General features: G+C 44.3%; 1 protein-coding gene and 1 non-coding gene across 11 annotated transcripts in view; both read right to left on the bottom strand.

The window, feature by feature from the left end:
- The window catches only part of CNOT1 (CCR4-NOT transcription complex subunit 1), a 68,208-nt gene that overhangs the window by 16,166 nt on the left and 38,814 nt on the right, over positions 1-13,228 (bottom strand). For all 10 annotated transcript variants that reach the window (XM_064459208.1, XM_064459203.1, XM_064459206.1 and 7 more), the window contains exons 24-31: positions 11,873-12,013; positions 10,825-11,004; positions 8,054-8,170; positions 7,544-7,654; positions 6,866-6,943; positions 6,363-6,540; positions 5,732-5,862; positions 4,866-5,162 (exon numbers count right to left, since the gene is read on the bottom strand). In XM_064459208.1, coding sequence (XP_064315278.1) covers positions 4,866-5,162; positions 5,732-5,862; positions 6,363-6,540; positions 6,866-6,943; positions 7,544-7,654; positions 8,054-8,170; positions 10,825-11,004; positions 11,873-12,013 — 1,233 coding nt within the window. The remainder of the gene's footprint in view (positions 1-4,865; positions 5,163-5,731; positions 5,863-6,362; positions 6,541-6,865; positions 6,944-7,543; positions 7,655-8,053; positions 8,171-10,824; positions 11,005-11,872; positions 12,014-13,228) is intronic.
- Positions 8,587-8,725, bottom strand: LOC135314870 (small nucleolar RNA SNORA46). Its single transcript, XR_010374348.1, has one exon. It is a non-coding gene; the product is annotated as a small nucleolar RNA SNORA46 (small nucleolar RNA).

Here is a 13,228-nt window from a genome sequence, read left to right on the forward strand (position 1 = left end):
AAAACTTGATTTACTTCTGCCTACACACATTCTTCCGTGGCACATCATGCCTGGTAGATACCCACAGCTCTAACACTGGTCTGCACTCACCCTGCCTCCCCAACCTCAGTGTCACACCTCTACCTTCTCATACCACCCAGAAGAAATCAGCACTTCTCCAACTGCCTTCCTATCTGAACTGTAGTCAGATCTGATGAGACATAGCAAGACTACACACCAGAGAAATATTTGTGCCCCTCTTACCCAGAGGGCAACAGTGCTTTCCTTTATGGTTACTAGCTTGACACCCAAACTCTGTTAGCATAGGTACTAACAGTGGTCACTGGCTCAGCTCACACATTAACAAAGCAATACTAAAACTGTTTACTCCCATCCTTGTGTTTAAGATGGATTGAACAAGATTCATTTGTATGGTTCTCCTGCTCTTAATTTCAGCAATCAAGTTACTTGAAGTTCTGCATATGAAGGGTCAACAGCGTTTGAGGACTGGAGTTAAACCATGGACTGTCCATAGCATACCTGCAGAAGCAATTCTTACTAATAGTTTGTGCTTCCTTCAGATCATTAATTCCTGCCCTCTTGAGGCAGTTACCATGCAGGAGAGTAAGCCCATTGCAAAAAGGCCTTTGCACTGTCACCCCTGACAGATGGGAAATAGAAACATGCCCTTAAGCAAGTGGTAGGAAGTCCTTACACTTTAAAAAAAAAAAAAATCCCCAAAAGGATAGCTATGTCTTGATTTTTCCAAGATCCTTATGCTCTTGTGTCTGTTGCTGACACTGATGGTAAGCACAGCAAGTATTCGAGGTAGCAGCTGCTGTTCTGGCCAGCAGTTTGTGAATTGTTCTGTTTAGAAGGGAAAACCACCACTTCAACTCAAACTTTGTTCATTAAGAGACCTGAAAATAGCCTCTAGAATACCCATTGAATTCACAAACTGTGCAGAACAGTTCACAGAACCCCAGGTTGGAAGGGACCTCAAGGATCATCTAGTCCAACCTTTCTAGGAAGAGCGCAGTCTAGACAAGATGGCCCAGCACCCTGAACAGACGAATCTTGAAGGCGTCCAAACGTGGCCGAGTCAACCACTTCCCTGGGGAGATTATTCCAATGGTTGACTGTCCTCACTGTGAAAAATTTTCCTCTCGTGTCCAATCGGAATCTCCCCAAGAGCGACTTGTGTCCATTCCCCCTTGTCCTCTCCATGTGACTCCGTGTAAAAAGGGAGTCTCCATCTTCTTTGTAGCTACCCCTTAAGTACTGGTACATGGAGATGAGATCCCCTCTTAAGCCTCCTTTTCTCAAGGATGAACAAACCCAGTTCTCCCAGCCTATCCTCATATGGCAGGCTTCCCAGTCCTTTGACCATCTTGGTGGCCCTTCTCTGGACCCCTTCCAGCCTGTCCACGTCCTTTTTGTATAGAGGGGACCAGAACTGCACACAGTACTCCAGGTGTGGCCTGACCAGCGCTGAGTAGAGCGGGATAATGACTTCTTTCTCTCTGCTGGCGATGCCCTTTTTGATGCAACCCAGCATCCTGTTGGCCTTCTTGGCTGCAGCAGCACACTGTTCGTTCATGTTGAGCTTTCTGTCCACCAGGACCCCCAGGTCCCTTTCCACAGAGCTGCTCTCCAGCCATGTACTAACTCTTCCTTCACTGATGGTGGGTCGGTGTTTGGATCAACTGGCAATTTCGTTCCCAAAGCCTGGGACCCAGCAATGCTGGTAAAGACAGAGGTGAGGAAAGTGTTGAGGACCTCTGCCTTTTCAGCATCGTTGGTGATTGACTCTCCTTTTCCGTTTAACAGTGGGCCTATATTTTCCTTCTTTTTCTGCTTATGGTTGACGTACCTGAAGAAACCTTTCTTGTTATTTTTCACACCTACAGCCAGTTTCAATTTGAGCTGGGCTTTTGCTTTTCTAACTGCATCTCTGCACGCTCTGGTAATGCCCTTGTAGCTCTCAACGGACAATCCTCCACTTCTCCATTTCTGCTGTGCTTCCCTTTTGGATTTGAGTAGACCCAGGAGGTCATGGTTGAGCCAAGGGGTCTTCTTGCTCCGCTTACTTCCCTTTCCTTTGTAGGGGATAAATTGGCTTTGTGCTTCCAACAGAGAGTCTTGAAGAACTCCCAGCACTCACTAGCTCCTTTGTCTTCCATGGAAGCTTCCCATCAAATCTCTCCCAACTGAGCCCTGAGTGAACTGAAGTTTGCTCTTCTATATATCCAGAACCCTTGTCTTAGAGGTGACCTTCAGCACACTCAGCAGGATCCCGAACTCCACAATATTGTGGTCACTGCAGTCAAGGCTGTCACTAACCGAGATATTACAAAGCAGGCTTTCTCAGTTTGTGAATAGCAAGTCCAGCAGCGCCTCCTTCCTGGTTGGCACATCTAACATTTGTATCAGGAAACAGTCCTCTATACACTCCAGGAACTTCGTGGATGACACGCGAGCTGCCGTGTTGTTCTTCCAGCAGATGTCTGGGTAGTTGAAGTCACCCATCAGGGCCAGGTTCTGTTGGCCAGAAGCTTGCTTTAGTGCCCCAAGTATCGCTTCATTGGCATCGTGGTTAGGAGGTTGACAGCGGATGCCCGCTGTGAGGTCCTGCTTGGAGATGACCCCTTTGACTTTAACCCAGAGGCATTCGACAGAGCAGTCGCAATCACCATAGTTGACTTCAATACATTCAAGGTTTTCCTTAATGTAGAGTGTGACCCCTCCACCTCTTCTACCCTGCCTGTCCTCATGAAAGAGCCTGTAACCATCCATTGCGATCCCCCAGTCACTGGAGTTGTCCCACCATGTTTCAGTTACTCCTGTGATGTTGTACCCTTCTGAGTGGGCACGGAGCTCCAGTTCCTCCTGTTTGTTACCTAGACTGCGTGCATTTGTATACATACACTTGAGGTGATTATTCTTCTGTTTCACCTCTTGGGAGACAGCTAAGGAACCTTTATCACTGCACTGCTTGGCCTGACTTACTCCCCCATTGGACGTGCTGGTGTGAGCATTTTCGCAATGGATCCCACCCCCCAAGTCCTTCAGTTTAATGCCCGCCTCACCAAGTTAGCCAGCCTACTGCTGAAGATTCCCTTACCCCTTTTAGACAAATGGATTCCATCCCTCCCTAGCACGTTGTAGTCATTGAAGAACACCCCATTGTCATAAAAGCCAAACCCCTCATGGTGGCACCAGCCACGTAGCCATGAGTTGATCTACATTATGCGCCTGTTTCTGGCCGCTCCCTTCCCTCGATCTGGCAAAATGCAACAGAAGATCACCTGCGCGCCAGTGTTTTTCACTTGCTCCCCCAGGGCTTGAAAGTCTTCCTTGATTTTACCCAGGTTATGGCTCTCAGTGTTGTTCATGCCTACATGAAATAGTAATAGTGGATAGTACTCTGTTTTCCTGATGAGCTGTCACACCCTCTCAGCAATGTCTCAGACCTTGGCTCCTGGAAGGCAGCATACCTCTCGTGACTCCCTGTCAGGTCAGCAGATGGGTGCCTCAGTACCCTTCAACAGAGAGTCACCCACCACGAGCGCTCATCCTTTCTTTTTACAATGTCCGCTCTATGTTGCTGGTACAGTTTCCCCTTGCAGGGGACTTTGCAGACCTTGCTCATGGGTGTCCTCAGTCGTTAAGGCTTCATATCCGTTTCTGATTGTGATGGTGGACGGTGTAGGCTGATGTGGAATCCTGCTCCTGTGAGCCACCAGGGTCCATGGTGCCTCATTCTCAGCGGTGTCTGCCACAGGAACATGATTCTGAAGCCACCGGTCTATCTCTGCCTCAGCTCCTCAACCGTTTCCTGCAGTTCAGCCACCTGTGCACACCTCGTGCAGGTACTTACCTTTTCGTCAGGAGAGGGGTTTGGGCAATTGCCACAACCCACTGCCTGTACTGATGTGTCCTTTCTTACCAGACCCATCTGGGTGGATGCGTCTGACATCTCAGGGGCTTTCACTGAACAAACAGTGGTTTTAGCTCTGAGGCGAGTGCCCACTATTTCACCCGAGACTGAAGCACTTGCCTGAGCTGTAGACCTAGAAGTGGGCTGTGGCACCCCTCCTTCTTGCCCTGCCTGCGCGAACTGCCATGCAAACTGCCGCGCCACGCCTTTCTAACACGCCACGCCGTTTGCCCATCCTGTTTGCCGCGCTCCTGGTCGCTCACACTCCTTAGGGGCCATTTAAATCTCCTGCCGTTGCTTCTGGCAACACCCCACGCCATGTCAGCTGCACATCAGCCTTGCTTGTGAGAGCTGCCGGCTCCTGACAAGTCCCTCTGCTCACCCTCGGGCTTGTTAGGTACGAGGAACCACCTCGCCTGCCCCGACCTAGTGCTGAGCCACGGGACTTGCCCTTGCCACCGCTGTGCTCCTTGCCGACTCCAGTTCACTTAGCTATCTGCTAACAGCACCAGTAAATAAAACTTGCCTGAAGCATGCACGCTGAAACAACTCAAGACATCCCCAGAAAGTCCCAGAATCTATTCAGTCCTCCCCACTCCAGCTTTTCTACCTCAAAATGCACAAGAATATAAGCACTCCAAGGCTTCTGTGATATTATCAAACAGGAGAGAACACTGGGGCAAAATAAAAAGGTAGTCAGGAAGTTTATGCGCAACATAGGAAGATCTACCTCGCAGGCTTAAGACTGTTTGACATGAGCTGTAGTCTCAGCAGTTTTTTTCACCTTAATTCTACAAAAGTCATGAAATTTGTCCACTAAATTAATGTCCATACTAGTTGAGCCATGTAATTAATCAAAGTCTACAGCGTGGAGAATTGATTTGCTAATGCTGGATGTCTACAGATTCATAAATTGGAAGTAAGCTTTAGATGATGTGACTCTTACCCTCAGAGCAGTAGCAAAACTATTTTTCAAGTTGGTTGCTATGCTCATCAGCAAAGGTTCCCTGCAGGTAATCATGGCCATCCCAGCAGTCAGGTTCCGCATCATATGGTGTGCGGCTACACGCATTCGTGACTCCTCTGAATCCAGTGCGAAGTCCTTCCTGACTATCTGCTCACAAGTAGTCATGGCAATCTTAATGGACCGATCGACCACCGGATGGACAAGCTCTTGCACTGCTCGCTCTATCGCCTGCCGCACGCACTGCTTCAACTGTGGGTGGGCTTGAAACAGTGGAATCTGGAGTAGAATTTGGAAAGTTAAGTGAGAATGAAGCGAGCTAGAATCCCATCTACCCTAGACATTCACATTTCCTGAACAACATTTAAGTTTACTGTCACAGGCGGCCTATAGTGTGGCACTCTCATGTTCCATGTGCAGCTATTACAATGTTTCATAATTCTGAAACTGGGACATATGACCATTTTTATTCCAAAGTTGCAGCTGAGCACAACACAAAGACTAACTTCAGAGCTAAGTTGCTGACTAGTCAAAACAGAACACAGAAGCTCCTCTTAAGCTTACGTCCTGATAGCAACTATCCTAACTGACACTTATTGCCAGAAATAAATGGGATACTAATGTCACAATGGAAGATCACTTGACCATCTTAAGATTGCTCATACAACTACTAACCAACCCTGAAGTTCTCCATTTGATTACTTGTTAGCACTCACCCTCCCCATTACTTTTGAGAAGTGACTCTCCAATAACTTAACTTACACAATGCTGCTCCTGGCAGCTGAGAGCTGTGGCAACACTGGTGGCAAGAATTCTTCTAAGTAAACCAAATCAGCTCTAAAACTTACCGTTGGATTTAAGGTAATATGCGGAGCCAAGCCTCCTAAAGAATAGACGTTGATGTCATGATAACTGTACTGGGGCTGTGGAGGAACTGTGGCTGTACAAGTGGTGCTGGTAGCTGGAGTTGTAGAAGCAGCTATAGAATACAAGAATGTTTTTATTGGAACATTACAGAAAAGTAAGCACTCATAATGTACTTTTCATTTAAACCAGCAAGTGACCAAGAAACAGAAGTTTTGCAGTTTTATCATGAGGCCTTCTAAACGTATCAAGCAATGTTTATTCTCCATTTTCCCCAATGATAGCACTAAACTAGCTTCAGCACATTTTAGCAGAGCTGTTTATTATGACACAGTTTAAACCCTGATGTCTTGTTAAGAGATCATCCTGCTTCACTCCCTTCTAAGGATTAGCTACATATAGCACATGCAGAATTAAGTCCTCAGGATGGCTTCCATTCCCTTCCTGTCTCCAAACTCAGTACGCCTACTATTACAAAACTATCAGAGTGCTCCCAAACATTCAGCAGTGCTACAGTTGGGTATGGTAGCTTCACATTCTTCTTCGCAATAGCATAACCTGTCGTATTTAAAAATTGTATAGCATGGCTCTGGGTTCTGTTTGAAATTTACTTACTAGTTGTTGTGATGGGTGGTAGCTCTTCTGGCTGCTTCACATCCTTCTTTGGAGCAGAGAGCTGCTCATCCAGATTTTTCAGACGATCCTTATCTTTCAGGAGGCTTCCAGGTTTCAGCTCATTGATGTCTAGTGCAAGATTCTTGCAGAGCACCTCAATCTCAAACTTCAGATTCAACTGCACAACAATTCTAGTTTAGGTTATGTCACAAAGAAAATACCCGAAACGTTTACTGGGCCACTTGACTCCCAAGCTTCCCATTTTAACCCCATGCCTTTTAAAGACTTCAATAGTGACGGAAAATTAGACAAATATCTTGCATGCTGACCTCATAGGAGAAGAGTTTCATCCAAGTTCTACCAAATTTAGCAATGTCCAATTCTCCCCACGCTAAAGAAGAGAACTGAAATTTGGTCCTTCACAACATCTTTCTTAACTGGTATACTCTATGTCAAGAAAACCTCACACTCAGTAGGTATAGAAAAGAAAAACAGAAGTTTACTTTTAGATCATGTTCTTGATGTAGCTCAGCTAAAACATTCATAATGGCCATTGTCCATGGGTTTGGAGGCCTGAAGACCTACAAGAGAAAGGAGAGCAGTGTATAACACAAGCTTCTTGAATCACGTGGATAATTTACGACTGGAGTTTTCTGAAACATGAACAGCTATGTGTGCATACAGCTGTGGAAAAGTTTGTACAGCTGCAATTAGGCTTGAACTTAGTATTCTGTTTGACTGGAACTAGATTAGGATGCTAGTTGAACATTAAACTGGAAACACAATGACTTGGTCCTTCTGAGAGATCAGTTCTATGTCACGCAGAACTGACAAGAGCTGATCAGGGTCAAAGGGGGGTGGGAGAAATTTTAAAAAAATTGAAATCAAAGGACAAATAGACCCTATAACCTCTTCAATAGCATCCTTCCATTTCTCAATAGACTTCTATTCACGGATACCACAATACAGTTCTGCTAACACCACCTATTTACACTGAAAAAAATACATAGGCCATGTAGTTTTCCCCCAAAATGGAACTCCTTTGCTTTAAGTCCTGACATCCCTTCTCTCTCCATGAAATTAAATCAATATTCACTTGGCAAAAAAAAAAAGCGCTAATTATTTTCTGCAAGACTAATTCTGCCACTTGAGCAATAACTTTGTCAGACAAAGTCACTTACCACACTCCTGACACTGGATTCTAAGACTTTGGCAACAAATGGCACCACATAAAGTAATTCCTGCTGTCCCTTAACGTATGCTTCCAGTAGTAGTGATTTCACATCCAAATCCTGAAAAATACCATCGACAACTGAAAAGGGGAAGAGGGTGCAGAAACCAGCAAGCACACTGCAAGCATTCCACTTACGCTATTTCCTTTTGGGACATATTGGCAAAGCTGAGTCAAGATCGTCCTTGAATTTTACAGGCTGCTAAGCAGCAGTTACTTTTTGATGAAAGATTTACAGATATACATTTTTACATGGGATTAATTCATTTTGGCAAGAACTTAACTACTAACTTGCTGATAAAATATGTCGAAGCCTTAAATTACCAACTCTAGAAATATACTTTGTACTCGGCACACAAGAAAGTCATCAGGAAGGTGATAAAATTTCCCAAATAGCCTACACTACTGCATAACAACATACCCATTCATGCCAAACAAATCTGTAAGGACAGAAGCTCACCGTGTGTAAGATGGGTTTATTTTTAGCCAGCGTAATCATTCCCAGCCAGTGACCAAGGTTCTTTAACAAGGAACGGTCTGAGAAGTTGGCTGCAGCTTTATCTGATGTCAGTAGTACCTAATGGAAAAAAAAGAAACTTGACCAACAGCTGGAAGATAATCACAGACTCAAAACCAAATCCAACAGCTGAGCTGACTTAACATGTAAAATTTTAGAACATTAAATTCTGAACTTCAGTCACATTAGAGATACTAAAGAGCAGCCTTCACTTCAAGGCAGTACCCTGTAAATTCGCCCCATAGTGATTTCAAAATTCCTTTTTTCGAGAGGACCATAAAGAGCATTACACTTCTCCTTACCCTTTCCAGACCTTACCAGTTACTCTGTCAAGACTGTTATGACTACTCACTTAGTAAAGTACATCTTGTGAAGGCAATGCTTCATCACAGACCTGAACGCTACAATTTGTACTTCTTGGGAAACCATTTAGTTCTTATTTTAAGACTTAAAACATGTCAGTGTTCTGCTGTTAGTTCTGTTCCTTAGCTTCAGGGGAGCATCAGCTGAACAGAGCAAGGTCAGCTACGCTCTAAAGAGCCAGGATATTATTTTGCACTACAGCGTAACCCATGGTGGTCAGGAAATTCCACCAACAGGTTTAAATATAGTGCTTGCATGATAAAATTGTTTCATCCACTCATCTTTTCTAGGCTACTGCTTCTCTCACCTCCTCCCCTTTACATTATCTTAGCCTTCTAGTGAATTTTGGTTGTTATACCCCACTTTCTAAACCCTCCCCTTCCCCTTTATTCTTCTTTAACCGAAAGAGCAGAGAGTAGGGTTTTTTTATCTTTATACTTTCCCTGCACAAAAGAACTAGACCATAACCCAATTTTCCCCTAGGTTATAATTCACAAGACTCACACAAATTTAGAGTCCACCTACATAAATTAATTCAAATACAGATTTACCCTCTCATTATTCAATTAAATTAAAGTCTGTACATTCCTTGATCCACACACTGACCCACCATCAGTGAAGGAAGAGTTAGTACATGAATTATTACAGGAGCTTGACCCCTACAAATCAATGGGCCTGACAACATCCACCCGAGGGTGTTGAGAGAGCTGGCTGACATCGCAAGGCCACACTCCATAATCTTCAAGAAGTCGTGAAGAACCGGGGATGTCCCAGAGGACTGGAGGAAGGCAAATGTTACCCCTATCTACAAGAAGGGCTCAAGGTAGGATCCGGGTAACTACAGGCCCATCAGCCTTACTTCGATCCCTGGGAAAGTTATGGAACGAATCCTCCTGGGGGACATCAACAAGTCAAATGAAGCACGTGACTGGGAAAAGCCAACATGGCTTCGCTAAAGGCAGATCATGCTTGACAAACCTGGTGGCCTTCTGTGACAAAGTGACTGGCCTGGTTGACATGGGCAGGCAGTGGACATTGTCTACCTGGACTTCTCCAAGGCCTATGATATGGTCCCCCACAGCCTCTTCCTGGAGAAATTAATGCATTATGGCCTAGACAAGTGGTCTGTGCAGTGGGTGGGGAACTGGCTGACAGGTCACACCCAAAGGGTGGTGGTAAATAGCTCCTTTGCCAAGTGGCAACCTGTCACAAGTGGGGTCCCCCAGGGATTGATATTGGGCCCAATGTTGTTCAGTATCTTTATAAGTGGTCTGGATAATGGGATCAAGTGTGGCCTGATGAAGTTTGCAGATTACACCAAATTTGAGTGGGGAAGTAGACACGCCAGAAGGGAGAGCTGCTCTGCAGGGAGATCTGGATAGGTTGGAAGAGTGGGCCAGCAAGAACCTTATGAAGGAGAAGTGTAAGGTCATGCACCTGGGAAAACATAATCTGGGAGTGCAGCACAGACTGGGATCCACCTGGCTGGAGAGCAGCTCTGTGGAAAGGGACCTGGGGGTCCTGGTGGACAGAAAGCTCAACATGAACGAACAGTGTGCTGCTGCAGCCAAGGCGGCCAACAGGGTGCTGGGTTGCATCAAAAAGGGCATCGCCAGCAGAGAGAAAGAAGTCATTATCCCGCTCTACTCAGCGCTGGTCAGGCCACACCTGGAGTACTGTGTGCAGTTCTGGTCCCCTCTATACAAAAAGGACGTGGACAGGCTGGAAGGGGTCCAGAGAAGGGCCACCAAGATGGTCAAAGGACTGGGAAGCCTGCCATATGAGGATAGGCTGGGAGAACTGGGTTTGTTCATCCTTGAGAAAAGGAGGCTTAAGAGGGGATCTCATCTCCATGTACCAGTACTTAAGGGGTAGCTACAAAGAAGATGGAGACTCCCTTTTTACATGGAGTCACATGGAGAGGACAAGGGGGAATGGACACAAGTCGCTCTTGGGGAGATTCCGATTGGACACGAGAGGAAAATTTTTCACAGTGAGGACAGTCAACCATTGGAATAATCTCCCCAGGGAAGTGGTTGACTCGGTCACTTTTGGACGCCTTCAAGATTCATCTGGACAGGGTGCTGGGCCATCTTGTCTAGACTGCGCTCTTCCTAGAAAGGTTGGACTAGATGATCCTTGAGGTCCCTTCCAACCTATGATTCTGTGACTGAAAGCAGAAGAATCCTAGTGTTCACAGAGGTAACCCACCACTTCAATTGTAAGCTAGGAAGTAGATTTTTTGAATGATATTCCATATTTGAAGATCAGCAACATAGTAAGCAAAGAGCCTGAGAACAGCATGCTTAATCTTTAAATCTAGCTAAGTATTAGAAAATTACACCACTCACCTTGATATTTCTGTAGGTTTCGTTCAGAACCATTTTATTAAACTCTGGATTCTTAAGTGTGTCAAGGAAGTTGGAATATAAGCTGTGAAAATTTGGCTCAATACTGACTCTCTTCATCACAAGATACTGCGATACCCAAGGCATGAACTCTTCTTTCACTGTCTCCTTCAATTCTTCAACCTACCACCATACCAGAGGAAAAAGAACACCACAGAAGATATTAGATGACTACCATAAGATTCTAGGGTCAACTGAGCCATACTCAGTTAATTGCTTTTAACACTGAGGTTTATTAAAAAAAGCTTTGAAGTCTGTGTCTCATCCAAAGATGTGGTCATCCGGTAAGGCTCTCATCAAAAAGTGAGCAAGGCACAATAGTTTACCTCTCTCCCAGTTCTCAGCTTTTTACCAGGTAACTCAAAATAAATGTCAGCATCTTACATTAAAGCTGTCTGTCTACAGACAGATATAGCACAGTTGGCAGCAGTACTGCAAATTTCTGCTAGTTAAAAAAAAATTCATGAATTTCAGCTTTAAATACAGGAGTTCATCAGCTTAACCTTGCAATAACAAATGGTACCCAAACCATTTATCATGTGAATGTTGGTTCAAATTTGTGTTAATGGCTCCCCCCACCCCCCAACACTTGCATCAGTATTTCAGTCCTTTCAAGTGACAAAAACATCAGAAAGGACTATCCAGCAGTTGTTCCAGGCATCTACTGGAAGTGCTTTCCTGAAAACAAGCCATTACAGACCTATACTACTTTAGTACAAAGGACTTGGCTACAGTGAAACAAGGAAACTTGTAGAAGAAAGCAAGATTAAGAATAGCTTTCTTTCACCTGCCTCTCCTTTCCCTGAAAAACTGTATCTTCAAAGAGCTTCAAGTAGAACATGTTGAAAACTACTATTTTTTTGAAGTGTGCCCCCCCCCCAACTTTTTTGCAAGTTGGAATTTCTGCAGAAACATCACCCACCACCTTAGAATGGATTTCCAGAAATATATATATTAAAAATGTATTTTACTAGTGTTCTTCCATACTTGCCTTCTGTGTCATATTTGACTGAGACAGATTATTGAAGATGAAAGCAATTTTTTCCTGTACGTTCTCTGGAGGTTCCACAATTCTCTCAGTTTGGTCTGTTGCTACTAACAACGTATCAATGTTGGTAGTATTAATGGAAGGCTGAGGGAGAACAAAAAGTTAACGACAATACCTAGAGGCAACATGAAAAGAAACTTCTGCTCTGTCTGTCAAGAGAAAAAAGAACTGAGCTTTGTCAGGTGACATCTGTCTCAAATTCATTTTCAGCAGCACTCTAATGAAGCCAAGTGATTTTTTAACTCCACAAACAGTGATCAATACTCAGCAGAAGAATGCTGCTGTACAAAAAAACTTCTAGCATTTACATTCATACACAATAGGTGCCACTGCAATTAGGCTAACAGCCTGCATACAATACTGTTTGCCTGGAGAAAAATCACAGTCCAATAGAGGGCAGTACTTAGTAGAGAGTCTCCAGGAACACCTCAGTGCTGAACTGGGAAGAAGCTTCACTTCTGAGAAAGAATGCCAACCATAAGCCAAGAGAACATGACCCACATTCCTACAGCTGTAGGTCTAAACCCAAGGGCTTTAGCACCTGGTATGCTGCAATTATGGGGAAAGGCGATACATTTTTAAACATCAGTCATGACCTGAGTTTAAAACGCGGCAACATAAACGACTCAGAATAACAGCTATCTACATGACACAATCAGGTGTGAAAGACATTGATAGCTACACTATGAACTGTACCCCAAAGGTTGTTCACAACTTTCAGCTACCTTTGGCTTTTGTCTCCTTTAATTTCAGGACCTTCTTTTAAGAGAACTGTACAAAGACAGTACCAGGAAGCAAGACAGGCTTGACCTGGCAGTTCATCAGTTATCATACAGTAACAGCTCTACATACACATGGGACCAAGTGTGCCCCAACAGTTTCTGTGGAATAGGTAATACTACTAATCTGCCAACCTTGCACTAACTCTGGCTAGCAGTTGAGTTGTGTTTATTTAAGTGACTGAAGATTTTTAAAGACCTAATGCAGTTTTAACTAGGACAAATGCAATTCAATGTCCAATAAGTGTTCTCAAGCCCCAAACAGAAGAGCAGCTGCCAATGATTTCAAGAGTGTGACTGCAAGTCATTAACAGAAACAGTGATTGTCTTGATAATTAAAGCCTAAATAAACACATTTCTACTTGACACCACAGTAATTCTATAGTTCCATGATCAAAAATGCCTTATCTTAAAGTGTTGGTCATATTTGAAAAGGTTATATGCTTTAGATATAAAATGTGGGTAACAGTTTCAAAACTTGTAGTAGAGAAAATATTGGATTTTGTCTCCATGTACTCAA

This window comes from Phalacrocorax carbo, chromosome 8, assembly GCF_963921805.1.
Source record: "Phalacrocorax carbo chromosome 8, bPhaCar2.1, whole genome shotgun sequence".
NCBI lineage: Eukaryota > Metazoa > Chordata > Aves > Suliformes > Phalacrocoracidae > Phalacrocorax > Phalacrocorax carbo.